This window comes from Phyllobates terribilis, unplaced genomic scaffold (genome assembly GCF_046119375.1).
Source record: "Phyllobates terribilis strain yellow unplaced genomic scaffold, ASM4611937v1 Scaffold_8__6_contigs__length_399053987, whole genome shotgun sequence".
Taxonomy (NCBI): domain Eukaryota; kingdom Metazoa; phylum Chordata; class Amphibia; order Anura; family Dendrobatidae; genus Phyllobates; species Phyllobates terribilis.
In genome coordinates, this window is record NW_027362768.1 from 366,239,721 (window position 1) to 366,262,855 (window position 23,135).

Genomic DNA, 23,135 nt, shown 5'->3' on the forward strand with positions numbered 1-23,135 from the left:
GTGCACTAAGTTTTACTTTTATGACCGGCTATCAGCTTGGATTAGATCTGCAGATGATCTAGTGACAATAGAGTCAGACTGATCCACTGAACTAACCAGGGAGGTATAACTCAATAATGTGCCCCCAATGGTCCAGCAAAAAACAACTCCATTGTGCAGCCAGTCACTTTTCATAAGGGTCCAGGATTTAAGAAATAGTTGCAAAAAGTTAATGTTCTTCTGTTCTGTTCTTTTGGGAACATCAAAAAAAAAACAGGGATCCAAAAGGCTGTCCTTCAATATATCCAGTCCCATTGTTTTCCTGCAAGATAAGCGGCACCTTGTGAGTCTAGTAACCGCTCATATGAAGTTATAGCCGTACTATTTGGGATTTTTCCATCTCCCAGCCATTAATGTGCATGATTTCCTTTCTAAATCAATAATTCCTTACGGTTCTGAGTAGAAGCAGCAAATCCACAGGAGATTTATCATACAAAGCGCAGAAATGTAGAACAGTTCAGTGGTTTTGTATGTTAATATGGAAATCCTATGCCATATATAATGAGGCAGTGATGTGACAAGCATCATGGAGATGAAGTATTTGCATCACATTTTCCATAGCATCAATGTAATCAATGTCAATGTGTCCAATGCCAGCGGAGCGGAGCGGGGAAGGAAGAGCCTTGTGCACACGCATCCTGGATTAATATCCTGCAATCAGAATTATATTAATCCCCCCCCCCCCCCAGTGTTTATTTTTTGTCCATATCTGGATAAAAAAATATAACATCCCATTATTTATTGATTTTTTAAATTAAAAATGTAAAGTAACATTCATTGGTCCAATCACAGGGTGTGACCATTAGCATATGCTAGGTGAGGAGATTCTCTCCCATCTTAACAATAAAGGTGCTGAATACCTAATTCCCCCATTTTTCACCCCAGTGCGGCCCACAAACACCCGGCTTTTCACTGGACTCCCATTCACTTCCATGGTGCTGTGCTGCAGCTCCCCTGCACAGTAGGAGGCCAGGACACCACCACAGTGTTGGATGGCGCAGAATAATGGCAGAGACTTTAAAACTGGAGCGATCCAAAAATTTTTAGTAGATGTAGATCATACATTTTTCTCCAAACTTCACCTATAATGTTACATAACCATGCACCCAGGTCTTACATCCAAGGGGGGTATGGTAATATATTTAAGGTGACAGTCCCAAGGCGGACCTTCCTGATATCGCTCATCCCCAAGAGGCCAGCGCCTCCTTCTCTTTATTTCTGAAGCTTTTCTTCACCTTCTCAGCTCCTCTCCATAGTCTCTGGCCTCTCATTAGTATCTAGCGTGTCTTAAAGTGGCTGCGACCACTCTGTGGCCTCTCTGCTGGGGTCACGGGGGCAGCGTTAGAGTGGCAGTAGTGCTGGAATCCATACAGGGGCTTCTTCACCCCTTAAATCAGTGCTGAATTGCAACTGCAGAGGCGGTCAGACCCCTGACTGATCACAAAATCAATCCATATCTTGGGACTATATGCCTTTATTTTATGAGAGGGAAGTATTCCTTTAAAAGATATGGAGATATTGGGAGACAATTTTTTTTCTTAAATGTATGTAATTTGGGCTAAAAGAAAATTTGGGAGTTTGGTTTCAACTAGTCATGCGCGGCATTGCTCAATTCACTTGTATTGAGCGAGGATGGCCACGTCTAGTCAGAATGTGACTGGGAGTATGCTGCATATTGCATACTTGCAGTGACATGACCACCCAGCCCAGGCACTGGAAAATCTTGATAGCGCATGCCGTGACTGCAGACTTTCGTGCCAAACATGGACAACCCCTTTAAGTTAGAAAAAATATATTAAAAAGCATTTATATCTTTAAAATGAGTTTTCTCAAAATCATTACTCAGAAGCCTACTGCTCACCAGTTTCCCCTCTTCCTGCGTGCCGAGGAGTAGTGCGCTCCTGAATGATTGACAGGTTAGGACGGCGGCTCAGGTCCGAGCTGTGCGCTCTCCGATACTGCAAGCAGGGTCAGCATCCGAGGAGTAAGAAAGCACTGAAACTGGCTGGATCCAGAAATCAGAGCAGCGCATACAAGCGCTATAGCAACGAGCTTGTAAGTGCAATAGGGGAACAGCCACCACTGATAGAGGTGGCCGGTAGCTAAGCAATGAGCAGTAAGCAATGCAGTTAAAATTGAGGATTTTTAATAACAAGTAAATTGCAAAGTTGCTTGTTTTTTTATCACCAATATATTTTTCCTGTTGACACATTAATTAAAAAAAAGTTGGATATTATTATGCAGAATGTTATTTTTTTCCTTATATGAACAATAATGTATAGAGCCTCCAGCATCTGAGTAATGAAATTGTAATTTTTCATGTATCATGCTCCAGTTAACCTTGAGCCACCAGAATTACTCCATGAATTATAAATCCTAATCTCCTTTGGGAATTAGAACAATGAATTGCGAGATCCGGAGTTTCTAATAATAATTTTGTAAAACATTCATGAACTCCGGTTGCCCAAAGGCTTCAAGCTGTTTGCTTCAGTGGCAGACACGAGCGGCCCGCTCACTTCACGGTTTCCAAAATATGTCATTGTCTTCATGCCAAAGGGAAGAATACAGGATATAGATGGCTGCAATTAATCTCTGTGCCAATGGGAGTCATTACTAAAGGGAAAGTAAGTCTTATTCATTCTGATTTAGCCGGAACAGATTACATAACTGATCCACATTTTATATCAATTATCACAGAGGCATCTGTAATGTAAAAGTGCTCAGAAAAAAAACAACTGGTAACTACATTTTTTTTTTTTTTCTAATTATTTAGAATTGTTTGTAAAAAAAATTATATTTAGTCTACAGGAGATAAATTGCTAAATTAACCCCAAAAAAGTATCAAATTGTTTTACAAAACTAATATAAAAATATATTTTTTTTTTCTACTTTCAGTTCCCTTCTGGCTTTCATGGACATTTCAGGAGCCACATTCGCAATGATATATATCAGGATTATCGAATGGAGGCACGACCGCCGCCTCCGAAAACCTTCACCCAACGCATAACAGTAAGACAAAAAAAACAGGAATTTTTTTTTATTTTTATTTTTTATACAGTACAGACCAAAAGTTTGGACACACCTTCTCATTTAAAGATTTTTCTGTATTTTCATGACTTTGAAAATTGTACATTCACACTGAAGGCATCAAAACTATGATTTAACACATGTGGAATTATATACTTAACAAAAAAGTGTGAAACAGCTGAAAATATGTCTTATATTCTAGGTTCTTCAAAGTAGCCACCTTTTGCTTTGATGACTGCTTTTGCACACTCTTGGCATTCTCTTGATGAGCTTCAAGAGGTAGTCACGGGAAATGGTCTTCCAACAATCTTGAAGGAGTTCCCAGAGATGCTTAGCACTTGTTGGCCCTTTTGCCTTCACTCTGCGGTCCATCTCACTCCAAACCATCTCGATTGGGTTCAGGTCTGGTGACTGTGGAGGCCAGGTCATCTGGCATAGCACCCCATCACTCTCCTTCTTGGTCAAATATCCCATACACAGCCTGGAGGTGTGTTTGGGGTCATTGTCCTTTTGAAAAATAAATGATGGTCCAACTAAACGCAAACCGGATGGAATAGCATGCCGCTGCAAGATGCTGTGGTAGCCATGGTGGTTCAGTATGCCTTCAATTTTGAATAAATCCCCAACAGTGTCACCAGCAAAGCACCCCCACACCATCACACCTCCTCCTCCATGCTTCACGGTGGGAACCAGGCATGTAGAGTCCATCCGTTCACCTTTTCTGTGTCGCACAAAGACATGGTGGTTGGAACCAAAGATCTCAAATTTGGACTCATCAGACCAAAGCATAGATTTCCACTGGTCTAATGTCTATTCCTTGTGTTCTTTAGCCCAAACAAGTCTCTTCTGCTTGTTGCCTGTCCTTAGCAGTGGTTTCCTAGCAGCTATTTTACCATGAAGGCCTGCTGCACAAAGTCTCCTCTTAACAGTTGTTGAAGAGATGTGTCTGCTGCTAGAACTCTGTGTGGCATTGACCTGGTCTCTAATCTGAGCTGCTGTTAACCTGCGATTTCTGAGGCTGGTGACTCGGATAAACTTATCCTCAGAAGCAGAGGTGACTCTTGGTCTTCCTTTCCTGGGGCGGTCCTCATGTGAGCCAGTTTCTTTGTAGCGCTTGATGGTTTTTGCAACTGCACTTGGGGACACTTTCAAAGTTTGCCCAATTTTTCGGACTGACTGGCCTTCATTTCTTAAAGTAATGCTGGCCAGTCGTTTTTCTTTACTTAGCTGCTTTTTTCTTGCCATAATACAAATTCTAACAGTCTATTCAGTAGGAGTATCAGCTGTGTATCCACCTGACTTCTGCACAACACAACTGATGGTCCCAACCCCATTTATAAGGCAAGAAATCCCACTTATTAAACCTGACAGGGCACACCTGTGAAGTGAAAACCATTTCCGGTGACTACCTCTTGAAGATCATCAAGAGAATGCCAAGAGTGTGCAAAGATGTCATCAAAGCAAAAGGTGGCTACTTTGAAGAACCTAGAATATAAGACATATTTTCAGTTGTTTCACACTTTTTTGTTAAGTATATAATTCCACATGTGTTAATTCATAGTTTTGATGCCTTCAGTGTGAATCTACAATTTTCAAAGTCATGAAAATACAGAAAAATCTTTAAATGAGAAGGTGTGTCCAAACTTTTGGTCTATACTGTATATACACTGCTCAAAAAAGTAAAGGGAACACTCAAATAACACATCCTAGATCTGAATGAATGAAATATTCTCATTGAATACTTTGGTCTGTACAAAGTTGAATGTGCTGACAACAAAATCACACAAAAATCATCAATGGAAATCAAATTTATTAACCAATGGAGGCCTGGATTTGGAGTCACCCCCAAAATTAAAGTGGAAAAACACACTACAGGCTGATCCAACTTTGATGTAATGTCCTTAAAACAAGTCAAAATGAGGCGGAGTATTGTGTGTGGCCTCCACATGCCTGTATGACCTCCCTACAACGCCTGGGCATGCTCCTGATGAGGTTGCGGAGGGTCTCCTGTGGAATCTCCTCCCAGACCTGGACTAAAGCATCCGCCAACTCCTGGACAGTCTGTGGTGCAACGTGACGTTGGTGGATGGAGCGAGACATGATGTCCCAGATGTGCTCAATCGGATTCAGGTCTGGGGAACGGGCGGGCCAGTCCATAGCTTCAATGCCTTCATCTTGCAGGAACTGCTGACACACTCCAGCCACATGAGGTCTGGCATTGTTCTGCATTAGGAGGAACCCAGGGCCAACCGCACCAGCATATGGTCTCACAAGGGGTCTGAGGATCTCATCTCGGTACCTATTGGCAGTCAGGCTACCTCTGGCGAGCACATGGAGGCTGTGCGGCCCTCCAAAGAAATGCCACCCCACACCATTACTGACCCACTGCCAAACCGGTCATGCTGAAGGATGTTGCAGGCAGCAGATCGCTCTCCACGGCGTCTCCAGACTCTGTCACGTCTGTCACATGTGCTCAGTGTTGAACCTGCTTTCATCTGTGAAGAGCACAGGGCGCCAGTGGCGGCTTTGCCAATCCTGGTGTTCTGTGGCAAATGCCAAGCGTCCTGCACGGTGTTGGGCTGTGAGCACAACCCCCATCTGTGGATGTCGGGCCCTCATACCACCCTCATGGAGTCGGTTTCTAACCGTTTGTGCAGACACATGCACATTTGTGGCCTGCTGGAGGTAATTTTTCAGGGCTCTGGCAGTGATCCTCCTGTTCCTCCTTGTACAAAGGCGGAGGTAGCGGTCCTGCTGCTGGGTTGTTGCCCTCCTATGGCCCCCTCCACGTCTCCTGGTGTACTGGCCTGTCTCCTGGTAGCGCCTCCAGCCTCTGGACACTACGCTGACAGACACAGCAAACCTTCTTGCCACAGCTCTCATTGATATGCCATCCTGGATGAGCTGCACTACCTGAGCAACTTCTGTGGGTTGTAGAGTCCGTCTCATGCTACCACGAGTGTGAAAGCACAACCAACATTCAAAAGTGACCAAAACATCAGCCAGAAAGCATTGGTACTGAGATGTGGTCTGTGGTCCCCACCTGCAGAACTACTCCTTTATTGAGGGTGTCTTGATAATTGCCAATAATTTCCATCTATTGTCTATTCCATTTGCACAACAGCATGTGAAATTGATTGTCAATCAGTGTTGCTTCCTAAGTGGACAGTTTGATTTCACAGAAGTTTGATTTACTTGGAGTTATATTCTGTTGTTTAAGTGTTCCCTTTTTTTTTTTGAGCAGTGTATATTACTTTGCAATGTTTTCTACACGGGGAAATATCAAATTTGTGTATTTATGTTTAAGCCCTTATGAAGCCCCAATTTTAGGGAAACCCCCATTCTTATCATACTGTACATAGGACCCACATCTAAGGAACATATTCTGTGAATATGATATGAATTACGGACATGTAAATACCCCTTTAAATGGCAAATTTTGCATAGGAGTCCAAACTTTTTTGGATAATTTGGGCTTTAGCTTGAAGTGATTTCTTATAGTGCACCAAGTGTGGAACCAAGAAGACAAACTCCCAGTGCCCAAAATATTAAAAGTGTTGTCCTGGCTTGGGGTACAAGTCTGCAGTGAATCTACTTGACTGCGGACTTGAGAATCCTGAGTGCATGCACACTGCGCGCTGTAAGGATTCTCCAGTGCTGACACAAGAGCAGGCGGTCATGTGACCACAAGTACGAGATTTGCATACTTCCGGCCACATTCCAACTAGACGTGTCCGGCCTCAGTCAATGCACTTACACTGAGCGAGGCCGCACATGTCTAGTTGGCACGTGACTGTATGTATGTAAATCACATACTGGTGGTCACATGCCTGCTCACTCCTGGCGCAGGAGAATCCTGACATCGTACGCACTAAGTGTTTAGAGTATTCACAAGTCTGCATTCACATAGTCACTGCAAGCCTGGAGAGCCCCTTTAAGACCAGTGGCTCCCAATATATGACTGCATGGACCACTTGCTCTTAAAGGGAATTCATTTTTTTTACTAAATAAAACCAGATACAGGCAGGTATTCTATTTGTTCCAATCAGATTTTAATTTCTGATTGTAGATATGTTTTTTTATTCTGTGCAAGATCATGGGGGCGGCCATCTGGGCTGAACTTGTACTTTGTTGCAGCAGCCACATGGATATACTCTACTCACTTGTAGACTGGAGATATTCATTGACTTTTATGGTAAATTGTAGTGAGCATGAGCTATGGAAGGGTGTAGTGGTATGCTCTGTGACCTGTGCAGAGATCGCTGTGCAGGGAGGGAAGGAGGTGAGCTGTTATATCACCTACTGTAAATAGTGGATCCTGTCTTACCTACTGTATATAGAGGTGTTATCAGTCATTGCACAGGAGGAGGAGTTGAGCTGTGACATCACCTATTGTGAATGGTAGATCCTGTGTTATCTACTGTGTATAGAGGTGTTATAAGTCACTGTATAGGAGGAAGAGGTGAGTTGTGACATCACTTATTGTGAATGGTGGATCATATCCTATCAATATACTGTATAAGTAATACCTTTCATTATAATCCTGTCTGTGATGATAATGTGATGACTGCGGAGAAGTGACAGAAAGTGTCAGCCTATCATGAGGCTCAGAGTGAGAACTACAAGATTTCAGGTTTTCATTTAAATAGTGATATGTAAAATAAAAAAAAATCTCCAAATTAATCTTAAAAAATATTCCACGTTCCCTTTAAGTGAATAAACTAGAACAAACCCGGCCAGCAGGATATAGCAGAAAGCTGCAGCCCACCGGGAAATGTGTGTATCCCACGTGCAAGAGATGAAAGTGTAAAATCAGAAAAGCTCGGTGTCATCACAGCTCCCCGGCATGAATAGTTTTATGACACGACCACCTGTGTTCTGTGCAAATATAGACAGTACAGGATCTGTCAGCGGAGGCCGTGTCAGTTCTGCTCGGCTGCGATGGCTGATTAAACCCACATGGTACAGAGGAATCTTTCTTCTTCTAATCCCGCTCCATGTGGCGGTTTTGCATAGTCATCACCGTCTCGCGGTTGACGTGTTTGTTTACCGTCTCTCTGGGAGAAGTTTACCTTGTGCACTAACCCTGAGATTAGTGTATAGAAGAGAAAGATCTCCTTACTAGGGAAGAAACCTTCTGGATGTGTTTATATCTCAGCTTCCAGGACAAACTCATAGGAGAGATTTTATCCCTCCATTAGAACATCCACATTTCTAGCCTTATAGGATAAGACTTTGTACTAGCTCAGAATATTTGTGAGATCTGCTGTAGATATTGCTCCTCCGAGATACAAAATGAAATGTGAAAGAAGTTCCACAGGACAATGCCCCACTGGTAGCGTATACTGGCCATTATATGACATGTATCCTGCATTATTCCACCACTTTTAACTTCTGCAGGCTCTTTCTCTACTTTTCAGTTGTCTCTGAGCTAGTGGGTGCAAACTACCTGCTATGATGTCTCCCATACACAGCACACACAGTCATAAGGGATTCCTGCTCTCCTGTCTCTATGTAACACATGTTCATAAGCAGCAACAGCATGGAGGACATTATACAGCAGTACTGAGCAGTGTAGCTGTGAATTTAACTCTGGGGTGAGTTAAAATACTTACTAGAAAGTAGCAGAATCTCTATATGTGTCTGTGCCTCGCTTTCACTTATAGATCTAATTTTGATTCCTCCATTCCTGTCTTTTTGTAGCACATGTTCAGAAGCAGCAGCAGCATGAAGGGAATTATACAGCAGTACTGAGCAGTATAGCTGGGAATTTAACTCTGAGGAGATATAAAACACTTACTAGAAAGCAGAAGAATCTGTTTTTTGTTTGTTCCTCTCTCTCTCTCTCTCTCTGCTCCGGCATGGACATCATTTAGATTCCTGCTCTCCTGTTTCTATGTTGCACATGTTCAGAAACAGCAGCATGGTGGACATTATACAGCAGTACTGAGCAGTGTAACTGTGACTCCCGCTCTGAGGGTTTACTAGAAAGCAGCCGAATCTGTTTTGTGTCTGTGTCGTTCTCTCTCTGCTCATATGACGCGCCCCTGGGCCTGCTGTGTCGCGCAGTGTCTCGCGCACGGGGGCTTACCCGGAACCGGATCCGATGAGGGTTGTAGTCTCCGAGTGGCGGGGACCCGGTCCGTGCCCAGGGAGTCAACTCAGTGTGTGGCAGTCTTGATAGATGTTATTTGAGTGTCGACTACGCCACCCGTTGATTTGCAGCTATGGAGCTGCCGCTGCAGGGCAGACCGCTGAGGCCGGTGTAGAATTGTGCAGCGTGATAGTATAACCCCCAACGGGAGGGGTATGGCCTCAGGGCAGCCGACGTGGAAGATGAGGGTAGCAGGAACCACTCAGAGACGGTGCGGTGTAATTCAGGGTCTTTACTGGTAACAACGATAGACCCTCCCGGAGTACTTGCTAGCGAACGGGGCCTGGTCAGTCCTTGAGCAGATGGGATCTCCCCTGGCCAGGCGGAGTTGTAGGCCTCCCAAACTGACTGTACTCTTCTGGCTACCTTGCTAGAAGCGGATATAAGTAGCCCACGTCCCTGAGTGTACCGTGTGGTGCTCACCCGTATGGCCGGTGACTCGGGGCCTTCTAATGGCTTCCGCTCCACGATGGCGGCGCTGGTCCCACACGTGTGACCGTGCCTTCGGGTTTCTGGGCCTGAGGACCTGAAATCCCCTGCCGGTCGGCTTCTGCTGCTGGGTAAGAGTTAGTCCCCACAGCCTCGGACTCCGGGTCCGGTGATAGCTTCTCAGTCAGGGCGAGCTCTGCAGCTGCCAGCCCCTGACTTGTAGTAGTATTGCTCCCACTGAGCTTCTGCTGTTTCTTCCTGTGACTGTTTCTTGTCTCTACTCTCCTTGACTGACTAACCCTGCTTCAGCCCCGGGTTTATATAGGGGAAGGTCTTCCCCTCCCAAGACTGGGCAGGAGGTGTGGCATGCACAGGATCCCTGGCCAAGAGGCCTCCCACCTGCTCTCAGACATAACATTGCTTGTTACTGTGGAAACCAGACCCCTGGGGTGCCACATTCCCCCCTAGTGAAATTTAGTACTCCGGGACTAAACATATTTTAGAAAAACATAACAAGATATAACAATAACAATACAATAAAGAAACACATAAAGGTGGTCACGGCATGTCCGTAACCGGGTGCAGTCTTTGAAGAAACAAAGGTGTCCATTTCACCAAAACAGGGAGACGTAACCAGGTAGGGGTCTGTCCTACCCCGAGTCCTTAACAGTCTCTAGTCCATCCTGGGTTACGCTCCAACTAATTGTACAAGGATTCCCGGTAGATCCACCAAGGATTCCTAAAAATAACTAGAAACACAAAATTATACACAAGCAACAATACACAGGTAAACATAAATAAAACAATTTATACACTTTAAATCCTCCAGCGTGCGGGTAACTGGCCTCTAGTGGCCCTAGTGGACCTACGGAGCTGACTGTCTAGCCCTGAACTACAGGGTGTAGGAGCTGTCAAGGGTAAACTGGGCAGCTGTCTACCGGCTCTTTGGCTCACTAGGGATATGGCAGGCTCACTGCAAGCAGAGGGTTGATCCTCCTGGTCTGCGGGTGTGGGGTCTTCTGCCTCCTGGACCGGCTGTTCTTCCAGCTCTACCTGTTGCTCCGTAGGTGCTTGGGATGCTGGTTGGAGGAAGGTGAGTACGGGTACCACAACTGCACCATTGACTTGAGTCCAAGACCGAGGGAAGTCCCCGAGCACAGTACTAACCATATCTTCCCTTTCCTCTACGGGTCGATGGTCTTCTTGTTCCTCTTCAGGGTTCCTCAGTTGTTCGGGACACTTCTTCAGGTGGTCCCGGGATACAATGGCTGTAGTTTCCCCTCCGTTTTTACTGATGGTACAAACCTTCGGGTTCTCGTGGCTTGAGGGCAGTACGGTGTACGGGTCCTTCTCCCACTGGTCGTCCAACTTGTGGAGCCGTCTCTTCCTCTTCAAGACCTGCTCTCCGGGTACCAGGGGAACAGCGGGAGCATACTGGTTGTAAGTTTTCTCTTGTCTTTCCCTAGCCTGACAGAGACTTCGCTCCACGCTCTCCTGTACTCTCCGGTACTGCTGCTGCCTCTCTGTGTCCCAGTCTGCTTCTGGTGAAGTGTCCTCGGGTGTCAGGACTCCCATTTCCAGGTCAACAGGTAACTTACCAGGTCTTGCCCTCATTAGGTAAGCCGGGGTACAGTTGGTGGAACCTACCGGGATGTGGTTGTATAGGTCCACCAGATCGGGCAGCTTCTCAGGCCACAGACTGCGTTCTTCCAGGGGCAACGTTTTCAGAAGATCCATTACCACCTGGTTCATTTTCTCACAAAGTCCATTAGTTTGCGGATGATAGGGTGTCGTCCTTATCTTCCGGCAGCCATACAGAGTGCAGAATTCTTGGAAGACCTCCGCTTCAAAGGCAGGTCCCTGGTCTGTCAACACTTGGTCCGGGTACCTGTGTGGACGGCAGAAATGCTGCTGGAAGGCTCTCGCTGCTGTTCGAGCTGTTAAGTCCTTGACGGGGACGACAACCAAGAACCGGGAGTAGTGATCCACGATGGTTAGTGAGTAGACGTAGCCACTTCTGCTTGGGGTCAGTTTTACATGATCCAAGGCTACCAGTTCCAACGGCTGCCGGGTGACGATGGACTGCAGGGGAGTCTTCTGGCTGGCACGGTCCTTCTGACGCGCCCCTGGGCCTGTGTCGCGCTGCGCTGCGCGCGCGGGAGCCTACCCGGAGCCGGATCAGTGGAGGGTTGTAGTCTCGTGGCGGTGACCCGGTCCGTGCCCAGGGAGTCAAACTAGACGGCAGTCTATTAGTAGTAAATAGTTGATGACTACGCCACCCGTTGAGAGCAGCCAGGGAGCTGCTGCTGCAGGGCAGACCGCTGAGGCCGGTGGTAGGATTGTGCAGCGTGATAGTATAACCCCCAACGGGAGGGGTATGGCCTCAGGGCAGCCGACGTGGATGATGGGGGTAGCAGGAACCACTCAGAGACGTTACGGTGTAGTTCAGGGTCTTTACTGGTAACAACGACAGACCCTCCCGGAGTACTTGCTAGCAAACGGGGCCTGGTCAGTCTTTGAGCAGATGGGATCTCCCCTGGCCAGGCGTAGTTGTAGGCCTCCCAAACTGACTGTACTCTTCTGGCTACCTTGCTAGAAGCTGATGTAAGTAGCCCACGTCCCTGAGTGTACCGTGTGGTGCTCACCCGTATGGCCGGTGACTCGGGGCCTTCTAATGGCTTCCGCTCCACGATGGCGGTGCTGGTCCCACGCGTGTGACCGTGCCTTCGGGCTTCTGGGCCAGAGGACCTGAAATCCCCTGCCTGACGGATTCTGCTGCTGGGCAGGAGTTAGTCCCCACAGCCTCGGACTCCGGGTCCGGTAAAGAATCTTCTTAGTCAGGGCAAGCTCTGCAGCTGCCAGCCCCTGACTCCTTGTAAGCCTGCTGTTTCCTATGCTGCTTCTTGTCTCCACTCTCCTTGTCTGACTCACCCTGCCTCAGCCCCGGGTTTATACAGGGGAAGTTCTTCCCCTCCCAAGACTGGGCAGGAGGTGTGGCATGCACAGGATCCCTGACCAAAGGACCTCCCACCTGCTCTCAGACATAACATTACGTTACTGTGGCAACCAGACCCCTGGGGTGTCACATTCCCCCCTAGTAAAATTTAGTACTCCGGGACTAAACACATTTAGAAAACATAACAAGGCAAAACATTAATAATACAATAAGAAAACACATAAAGATGGTTACGGCGTGTCCGCAACCGGGTGCAGTCTCTGAAGAAAGCAAGGTGTCCATTTCACCAACACAGGGAGACGTAACCAGGTAGGGGTCTGTTCTACCCCGAGTCCTTGACAGTCTTTAGTCCATCCTGGGTTACGCTCCAACTATATACAAGGATTCCCGGTAAATCCACCAAGGATTCCTAAAAACAACTAGAAATACAAAATTACACACAAGCAACTATAGACAGGTAAACATTATAAAATAGCTTAAACATTTAGATCCTCCAACGTGCGGGTAACTGGCCTCTAGTGGCCCTAGTGGACCTACGGAGCTGACTGTCTGGCCCTGAACTACAGGGTGTAGGAGCTGTCAAGGGTAAACTGGGCAGCTGTCTACCGGCTCTTTGTCTCACTAGGGGTACGGCAGGCTCACTATAAGCAGAGGGTTGATTCCCCTGTTCTACTTGTGTGGAGTCTTCTGCCTCCTGGACCGGCTGTTCTTCCAGCTCTACCCGTTGCTCCGTAGGTTCTTGGGATGATGGTTGGAGGAAGGTGAGTACGGGTACCACAACTGCACCATTGACTTGAGTCCAAGACCGAGGGAAGTCCCCGAGCACGGTACTAACCATATCTTCCCTTTCTCCCACGGGTCGATGGTCTTCTTGTTCCTCTTCAGGGTTCCTCAGTTGTTCGGGACACTTCTTCAGGTGGTCCCGGGATACAATGGCTGTGGTTTCCCCTCCGTCTTTACTGATGGTACAGACCTTCGGGTTCTCGTGGCTTGAGGGCAGTACGGTGTACGGGTCCTTCTCCCACTGGTCATCCAACTTGTGGAGCCGTCTTTTCCTCTTCAAGACCTGCTCTCCGGGTACCAGGGGAACAGCGGGAGCATACTGGTTGTAAGTCTTCTCTTGTCTTTCCCTAGCCCGACAGAGACTTCGCTCCACGCTCTCCTGTACTCTCCGGTACTGCTGCTGCCTCTCTGTGTCCCAGTCTGTTTCTGGTGAAGTGTCCTCAGGTGTCAGGACTCCCATTTCCAGGTCAACAGGTAACTTACCAGGTCTCGCCCTCATTAGGTAAGCCGGGGTACAGTTGGTGGAACCTACCGGGATGTGGTTGTATAGGTCCACCAGATCGGGCAACTTCTCAGGCCACAGACTGCGTTCTTCCAGGGGCAATGTTTTTAGAAGATCCATTACCACCTGGTTCATTTTTTCACAAAGTCCATTAGTTTGCGGATGGTAGGGTGTCGTCCTTATCTTCCGGCAGCCATACAGATTGCAGAATTCCTGGAAGACCTCCGCTTCAAAGGCAGGTCCCTGGTCCGTCAGCACTTGGTCCGGGTACCCGTGTGGACGGCAGAAGTGCTGCTGGAAGGCCCTAGCTGCTGTTTGAGCCGTTAAGTCCTTGACGGGGACGACAACCAAGAACCGGGAGTAATGATCCACGATGGTTAACGCGTAGACGTAGCCACTTCTGCTTGGGGTCAGTTTTACATGATCCAAGGCTACCAGTTCCAATGGTTGCCGGGTGACGATGGACTGCAGGGGAGTCTTCTGGCTGGCCCGGTCCTTCCTTCTCAGATTGCACGGGCCACAGTCTCTGCACCACTTCTCGATGGTTCCCCTCATGCCTACCCAGTGGAACCACTCGCGCAGCAGGAACTCCAGCTTTTTCCACCCGAAGTGTCCAGCTCCGTCGTGGTATGCCTCCATCACCATGGCTGCGTCTCTTCGGGGCACCACTACTTGCCAGAGTAGTTCATGCGTCCGGGAGTTGACCATTCTGCGGCACAACTTCCCCTTGTAAAGGAATAGTCGACTCTTCTCCGCCCATAGTTGTTTGGCTTCCTCCGGAGCGTCTGGTTCAAGGCGAGCCTCCGGCCGAGTCAGCATCTCCTTCACCAGTCGGACGGCAGGGTCACTGTCTTGCGTTTCCGCCCAGTTGTAGTGGGGTAAGGGGTTCAACGTAGCAGCCTGCTTACCCCTTACCCGGTGGGAATACTGGATAGTCCCATGACGGTGGAACGCAGGGAGTTCAACTTCTTCCAGTCCCTCCGGATCTTCTCCTTCGTCCGGCAGGTTGGGCATCCTGGACAGGGCGTCCGCGTTGGTATTGGAGCGTCCTGCCCGGTATTTAATTGTGAACTCGTAGTTGGACAGACGGGCCATCCACCTCTGCTCCAGGGCACCGAGTCTTGCCGTGTCCAGGTGTGTCAGCGGGTTGTTATCCGTGTACACGGTGAACCGGGAAGAAGCGAGGTAATGCTTAAAGCGCTCAGTGATTGCCCATACTACGGCCAGGAACTCTAACTTAAATGAGCTGTAATTCTCGGGGTTCCTTTCGGTGGGTCGCAGTTTTCGGCTGGCGTAGGCGATTACTCGTTCCTTCCCCTGCTGGATCTGGGACAGTACGGCTCCTAGCCCGATGTTACTGGCGTCGGTGTAGAGGATAAAGGGCTGGCTATAATCCGGGTACGCCAGGATTTCGTCCCCCGTGAGGGCCATCTTCAGCTGGCGGAAGGACTCTTCTTCCAGCTCTTCCCATTTGAAGGGCGGCTTCTGGTTCTTGGCCTTCCGGGACTGGCCTATCAGGAGGTCCTGCATCGGCGCTGCCTTTTTGGTGAAACCGGGAATAAACCTTCGGTAGTAGCCTACCAACCCTAGGAACTGCCGCACTTCTTTTATGCTGGAGGGGCTTGGCCATCCCTTAATTGCGGTGATCTTATCGGGGTCGGGAGCCACTCCGTCAGCGCTCACCACGTGTCCCAGGTATTGCACCTTTGGTTTCAGGAGGTGACACTTGGAGGGTTTCACCTTTAGGCCGTAACTCGCCAGAGCTTCGAACACCTCCGCCAGGTGTTTCAGGTGGTCCTCATAAGTTTTGGAGTATACGATGACATCGTCCAGGTACAACAGGACCGTCTCGAAGTTTCTGTGGCCCAGACAGCACTCCATTAATCGTTGGAAGGTTCCTGGGGCGTTGCAGAGTCCGAACGGCATGCAGGTGAACTCGCTAAGTCCCATCGGGGTGGTGAATGCGGTCTTCTCCCGGTCCGCCTCTGCTACAGGAACCTGCCAGTACCCGCTAGTGAGATCCAAGGTAGAGAAGAAGTTAGCAGATCTTAAAGCAGCCAATGACTCCTCTATCCTTGGTAAGGGGTACGCATCCTTGTGTGTGATACGGTTGATTTTCCGGTAATCTACACACATCCTCATGGTGTTGTCTTTCTTTTTGACTAAAACTAGTGGGGCTGCCCAGGGGCTACAGCTATCCCGGATTACCCCAGCCTCCTTCATGTCTCGAAGCATCCCCTTGGCGTGTTGGTAGTGTGCAGGGGGTACGGGTCGATACCTCTCTTTTATGGGAGGATGATCTCCCGTGGGGATGCGGTGTTCTACCCCCTTGACCCGCCCAAAGTCTAACGGGTGCTTACTAAACACTCTCTCATACTCTTGAACCACCCGATAGACTCCTTGTTTCTGATGTGAGGGAGTGGAATCAGTACCCAAATGTAGTTGCTGACACCAGTCCTCCATGTCTTTCTTAGAGCCGTTACCTTCCTCCGGGTGAGATGGAGGCAAGGGTTCCACAGATTGTATAGAATTTTGATTAGTGGTATATAATTTGGCTAGCGTGGCATACCGGGGCAGGTACACTTCCCTCTCCCCGATATTTATTATGCGAACGGGCACCCTCCCATGGCGTACATTGACCACCCCCCGTGCTGTCAAAATGGTGGGCCTACTGTCTGAGTAAACTGGTTCTACCATTGCCTGGTAATCTCTACCTCTCAGACCAATAGCTGCCCGGCACCAAATCATCATTTCACTTTTTGGGGGCATGGCAATAGGAAAAGGGTCACACATTCTTACGCTACCAATCTCACCGCCGGAGAGTTCCACTTGTTGCCGTTGCATCAGTGCCCGGATCTCTTTCTGGAGCACCCGCTGCTCGCCGGAGCTGGCGTTCTTGGCAACCTGCTGTAAAAGGAAAATCACCTCTGCAAGACAATTTTCAATTACGTTAGTTCCTAGAGTTATTTTTGGGTGACTCTCATGTTTATCAATATCTACAATGATCAGTCCCTGTGCGGCCAGTTCGACTCTACCGATTTTGAGGGTCACCTCTTTAAATCCGATCTGTGGCACGGGCTGGCCATTGCTGGCGATGATACTCAAGTCGTCGTCAGGGTAGCGGGTAATATCCGAGTCATTCCAGTACTGCTTGAAGAGCACGTACGGGATGGTGGTGACCTGTGACCCGGTATCCAGTAGGGCACTCATGGGAATGCCATCCAGTACCACAGGCAAGACTGGACGTCCTCCCACATATCTGTCGCGCCAGTTCGATGGGCCTGGTGATCTTTTTCCTGGGGGTTGGCCCTCTACCCCAGGTTGTGCCCGTTTAAAGAACAGTACCTTTCCATATGTCCGGGTTGATTGCAGCGGCGGCAGATGGGTCGTCCGTCCTCGCTGTATCGGTCACTGGGTCTTCCTCTGGCCGGTGGGGTCCTCCTTGGTCGACGCCACGGGATGTCCTCCGGTCCGGATGCCAGCTGGATCTTCCCTGGGGTGGAAACCTGTAAAGACTGCACAGTTCGTGTTAGCGCAGCAACGCTCTTAACTAGCTCTTGGACCTGATGGTGTAGGTCTGGAGCCGGGTCATTGTCCAAAGCCTGCGCATCAGCTCCCACAGGCCCTGCTGACAAGGGCGCCGCCTCCTGATAGTAAGTGGTAGTGGGGCGTCTGTGGGTCACAACGCCACCTGGTGCCGGTTCTCGGAGCACCCGGATGGCTCTGTCTTTGAACTGTGCAAAGTCCAGATGGGGATCCTGTAAGGCCATTGCCCGCAACTGGGTTCGGTGGGCATTGCAATATAAACCCTCTATAAATTGTTCAGTCAACAGCCTGTCCTCGTTTCCCACCCCATCAGGGTCGGTCTGCTTTATGGCCCTCAGGGCCTCTTGTAGGTTTAGTGCATAGTCCCTTATACTCTCATGCGCTCGCTGCTTGCACCCGTAGAATCTAAGCTTAATCTCGGCTGAGGTGCGGGTATCAAAGGTGTCCTTCAGCCGGGTTAGTATTCCTGCGACAGTCTTCCTCCCAGGTGGCCAGGATTTTACTTCCCTTTTGGCTGCCCCGGTTAGTTGGGCCACCAGGATGCTCACTTTTTGCTCTTCTGTGAGGGGGTACACCTGGAAGAGGCTATCCAGCTTTTCTCTAAAGTCATGCAGGGTATGGGACTCCCCTGAGTACTGGGGTAGCCAAGCTGCTCCCGGGATATAGGGCATTGTGAAGGGCATAACTGCAGCAGCGGTAGCGCTGGCGGGGGTTGGGGCAGTGAAGCTCTCCTCCGTATCCGACATCTTCCTCCCCCCCTAGTGGACCGTGGCCTACCTTACGATGATCCTCTTCCGTAGGCCGCGGCTCCGCAGTGGATCGTCAGGGTTGAGGACCTTCCGTCGCGCTCCTGTGACGTCGGCGTCTGCTGGGCTCCTTCCAGGACCTTACGCAACGTCCGGACGTGAGGCGGGGCTTCAGTTCTCGCGCGCTTTCAGAGTCCACGCCCCTCTTCTTCCCGCGCGGCGTCCCCAAGATGGCGTCCAACGGCGGGAAAACTCCACGGATGGCGGGAAGAAGGCCGAAGATGGCGCCGGATGGCGGGAAACTTCACCGATGGCGGGAAGAAGGTAGAAGATGGCGCCGGATGGCGGGAAACCTCCACGGATAGCGGGAATCTTCACCACTGGTAAGTTTGAACAGTCTTTGCTTTTCAGGCACGCAGTACCCGGTGGTTGCGGGCACGAAATCCTGCCGACTACGCCAAAGTTGACGCGCCCCTGGGCCTGTGTCGCGCTGCGCGCGCGGGAGCCTACCCGGAGCCGGATCAGTGGAGGGTTGTAGTCTCGTGGCGGTGACCCGGTCCGTGCCCAGGGAGTCAAACTAGACGGCAGTCTATTAGTAGTAAATAGTTGATGACTACGCCACCCGTTGAGAGCAGCCAGGGAGCTGCTGCTGCAGGGCAGACCGCTGAGGCCGGTGGTAGGATTGTGCAGCGTGATAGTATAACCCCCAACGGGAGGGGTATGGCCTCAGGGCAGCCGACGTGGATGATGGGGGTAGCAGGAACCACTCAGAGACGTTACGGTGTAGTTCAGGGTCTTTACTGGTAACAACGACAGACCCTCCCGGAGTACTTGCTAGCAAACGGGGCCTGGTCAGTCTTTGAGCAGATGGGATCTCCCCTGGCCAGGCGTAGTTGTAGGCCTCCCAAACTGACTGTACTCTTCTGGCTACCTTGCTAGAAGCTGATGTAAGTAGCCCACGTCCCTGAGTGTACCGTGTGGTGCTCACCCGTATGGCCGGTGACTCGGGGCCTTCTAATGGCTTCCGCTCCACGATGGTGGTGCTGGTCCCACGCGTGTGACCGTGCCTTCGGGCTTCTGGGCCAGAGGACCTGAAATCCCCTGCCTGACGGATTCTGCTGCTGGGCAGGAGTTAGTCCCCACAGCCTCGGACTCCGGGTCCGGTAAAGAATCTTCTTAGTCAGGGCAAGCTCTGCAGCTGCCAGCCCCTGACTCCTTGTAAGCCTGCTGTTTCCTATGCTGCTTCTTGTCTCCACTCTCCTTGTCTGACTCACCCTGCCTCAGCCCCGGGTTTATACAGGGGAAGTTCTTCCCCTCCCAAGACTGGGCAGGAGGTGTGGCATGCACAGGATCCCTGACCAAAGGACCTCCCACCTGCTCTCAGACATAACATTACGTTACTGTGGTAACCAGACCCCTGGGGTGTCACACTTCCTTCTTAGGTTGCACGGGCCACAGTCTCTGCACCACTTCTCAATGGTTCCCCTCATGCCTACCCAGTGGAATCGCTCGCGCAGCAGGAACTCCAGCTTCTTCCACCCGAAGTGTCCAGCTCCGTCGTGGTATGCCTCCATCACCATGGCTGCGTCTCTTCGTGGCACCACTACTTGCCAGAGTAGTTCATGCGTCCGGGAGTTAACCATTCTGCGGCACAACTTCCCCTTGTAAAGGAACAGTCGACTCCTCTCTGCCCATAGTTGTTTGGCTTCCTCCGGAGCGTCTGGTTCAAGGCAAGCCTCCGGGCGAGTCAGCATCTCCTTCACCAGTCGGACGGCAGGGTCGCTGTCTTGCGTTTCCGCCCAGTTGTAGTGAGGTAAGGGGTTCAACGTAGCAGCCTGCTTACTCCTTACCCGGTGGGAGTACTGGATAGTCCCATGACGGTGGAACGCAGGGAGTTCAACTTCTTCCAGTCCCTCCGGATCTTCTCCTTCGTCCGGCAGGTTGGGCATCCTGGACAGGGCGTCCGCGTTGGTATTGGAGCGTCCGGCCCGGTATTTGATTGTGAACTCGTAGTTGGACAGACGGGCCATCCACCTCTGCTCCAGGGCACCGAGTCTTGCCGTGTCCAGGTGTGTCAACGGGTTGTTATCCGTGTACACGGTGAACCGGGAAGAAGCGAGGTAATGCTTAAAGCGCTCGGTGACTGCCCATACTACGGCCAGGAACTCTAGCTTAAATGAGCTGTAATTCTCGGGGTTCCTTTCGGTGGGTCGCAGCTTTCGGCTGGCGTAGGCGATTACTCGTTCCTTCCCCTGCTGGATCTGGGACAGTACGGCTCCTAGCCCGATGTTACTGGCGTCGGTGTAGAGGATAAAGGGCTGGCTATAATCCGGGTACGCCAGGATTTCGTCCCCCGTGAGGGCCATCTTCAGCTGGCGGAAGGACTCTTCTTCCAGCTCCTCCCATTTGAGGGGCGGCTTCTGGTTCTTGGCCTTCCGGGACTGGCCTATCAGGAGGTCCTGCATAGGTGCTGCCTTTTTGGTGAAACCGGGAATAAACCTTCGGTAGTAGCCTACCAACCCGAGGAACTGCCGCACTTCTTTTACGCTGGAGGGGCTTGGCCATTCCTTAATTGCGGTGATCTTATCAGGGTCGGGAGCCACTCCGTCAGCGCTCACCACGTGTCCCAGGTACTGCACCTTTGGTTTCAGGAGGTGACACTTGGAGGGTTTCACCTTTAGGCCGTAACTCGCCAGAGCTTCGAACACTTCCGCCAGGTGTTTCAGGTGGTCCTCATACGTCTTGGAATATACGATGACATCGTCCAGGTACAACAGGACCGTCTCGAAGTTTCTGTGGCCCAGACAACACTCCATTAGTCGTTGGAAGGTTCCTGGTGCGTTGCAGAGTCCGAACGGCATGCAGGTGAACTCGCTAAGTCCCATCGGGGTGGTGAATGCGGTCTTCTCCCGGTCCGCCTCTGCTACAGGAACCTGCCAGTACCTGCTAGTGAGATCCAAGGTAGAGAAGAAGTTAGCAGATCTTAAAGCAGCCAATGACTCCTCTATCCTTGGTAAGGGGTACGCATCCTTGTGTGTGATACGGTTGATTTTCCGGTAATCTACACACATCCTCATGGTGTTGTCCTTTTTTCTGACTAAGACTAGTGGAGCTGCCCAGGGGCTACAGCTATCCCTGATCACCCCAGCCTCCTTCATGTCTCTAAGCATCCCCTTGGCGTGTTGGTAGTGTGCAGGGGGTACGGGTCGATACCTCTCTTTTATGGGAGGATGGTCTCCCGTGGGGATGTGGTGTTCTACCCCCTTGACTCGCCCGAAGTCTAACGGGTGTTTACTAAACACTCTCTCGTACTCTTGAACCACCCGATAGACTCCCTGTTTCTGATGTGAGGGAGTGGAGTCAGTACCCAAATGTAGTTGCTGACACCAGTCCTCCATTGTTTTCTTAGAGCCGTTACCTTCCTCCGGGTGAGATGGAGGCAAGGGTTCCACAGATTGTATAGCATTTTGGTTAATGGTATATAATTTGGCTAGCGTGGCATACCGGGGCAGGTACACTTCCCTCTTCCCGATATTGATTATGCGAACGGGCACCCTCCCATGGCGTACATTAACCACCCCCCGTGCTGTCAAGATGGTGGGCCTACTGTCTGAGTAAACTGGTTCTACCATTGCCTGGTAATCTCTACCTCTCAGACCAATAGCTGCCCGGCACCAAATCATCATTTCACTTTTTGGGGGCATGGCAATAGGAAAAGGGTCACACATTCTTACGCTACCAATCTCACCGCCGGAGAGTTCCACCTGTTGCCGTCGCATCAGTGCCTGGATCTCTTTCTGGAGCACCCGCTGCTCGCCGGAGCTGGCGTTCTTGGCAACCTGCTGTAAAAGGAAAATCACCTCTGCAAGACAATTTTCAATTACATTAGTTCCTAGAGTTATTTTTGGGTGACTCTCATGTTTGTCAATATCTACAATGATCAGTCCCTGTGCTGCCAGTTCGACTCTACCGATTTTGATGGTCACCTCTTTAAATCCGATCTGTGGCACGGGCTGGCCATTGCTGGCGATGATACTCAAGTCGTCGTCAGGGTAGCGGGTAATATCCGAGTCATTCCAGTACTGCTTAAAGAGCACGTACGGGATGGTGGTGACCTGTGACCCGGTGTCCAGTAGGGCACTCATGGGAATGCCATCCAGTACCACAGGCAAGACTGGACGTCCTCCCACATATCTGTCGCGCCAGTTCGATGGGCCTGGTGATCTTTTTCCTGGGGGTTGGCCCTCTACCCCAGGTTGTGCCCGTTTAAAGAACAGTACCTTGCCATATGTCCGGGTTGATTGCAGCGGCGGCAGATGGGTCGTCCGTCTTCGCTGTATCGGTCACTGGGTCTTCCTCTGGCCGGTGGGGTCCTCCTTGGTCGACGCCACGGGATGTCCTCCGGTCCGGATGCCAGCTGGATCTTCCCTGGGGTGGAAACCTGTAAAGACTGCACAGTTCGTGTTAGCGCAGCAACGCTCTTAGCTAGCTCTTGGACCTGATGGTGTAGGTCTGGAGCCGGGTCATTGTCCAAAGCCTGCGCATCAGCTCCCACAGGCCCTGCCGACAAGGGCGCCGCCTCCTGGTGGTAAGTGATAGCTGGGCGCCTGTGGGTCACAACGCCACCCGGTGCCGGTTCTCGGAGCACCCGGATGGCTCTGTCCTTGAACTGTGCAAAGCCCAGATGGGGATCCTGTAAGGCCATCGCCCGCAACTGGGTTCGGTGGGCATTACAATATAGTCCCTCTATAAATTGTTCGGTCAACAGCCTGTCCTCGTTTCCCACTCCATCAGGGTCGGTCTGCTTAATGGCCCTCAGGGCCTCTTGTAGGTTTAGTGCATAGTCCCTTATACTCTCATGCGCTCGCTGCTTGCACCCGTAGAATCTAAGCTTAATCTCGGCTGAGGTGCGGGTATCAAAGGTATCCTTCAGCCGGGTTAGTATCCCTGCGA

General features: G+C 50.3%; 2 protein-coding genes across 2 annotated transcripts in view; one reads left to right on the top strand and one right to left on the bottom strand.

Annotated features, from left to right (window-relative positions):
- The window catches only part of IHO1 (interactor of HORMAD1 1), a 60,333-nt gene extending 50,787 nt beyond the window's left edge, over positions 1 to 9,546 (bottom strand). Inside the window, exon 1 of the mRNA XM_073644835.1 lies at positions 9,158 to 9,546. The gene's annotated coding sequence lies outside the window, so the exon portion shown is untranslated. The remainder of the gene's footprint in view (positions 1 to 9,157) is intronic.
- CIMIP7 (ciliary microtubule inner protein 7) overlaps positions 1 to 23,135 on the top strand; it is a 61,671-nt gene that overhangs the window by 527 nt on the left and 38,009 nt on the right. The window contains exon 2 of the mRNA XM_073644837.1: positions 2,935 to 3,048. Within this exon, the coding sequence (XP_073500938.1) occupies positions 2,935 to 3,048 (114 nt within the window). The remainder of the gene's footprint in view (positions 1 to 2,934; positions 3,049 to 23,135) is intronic.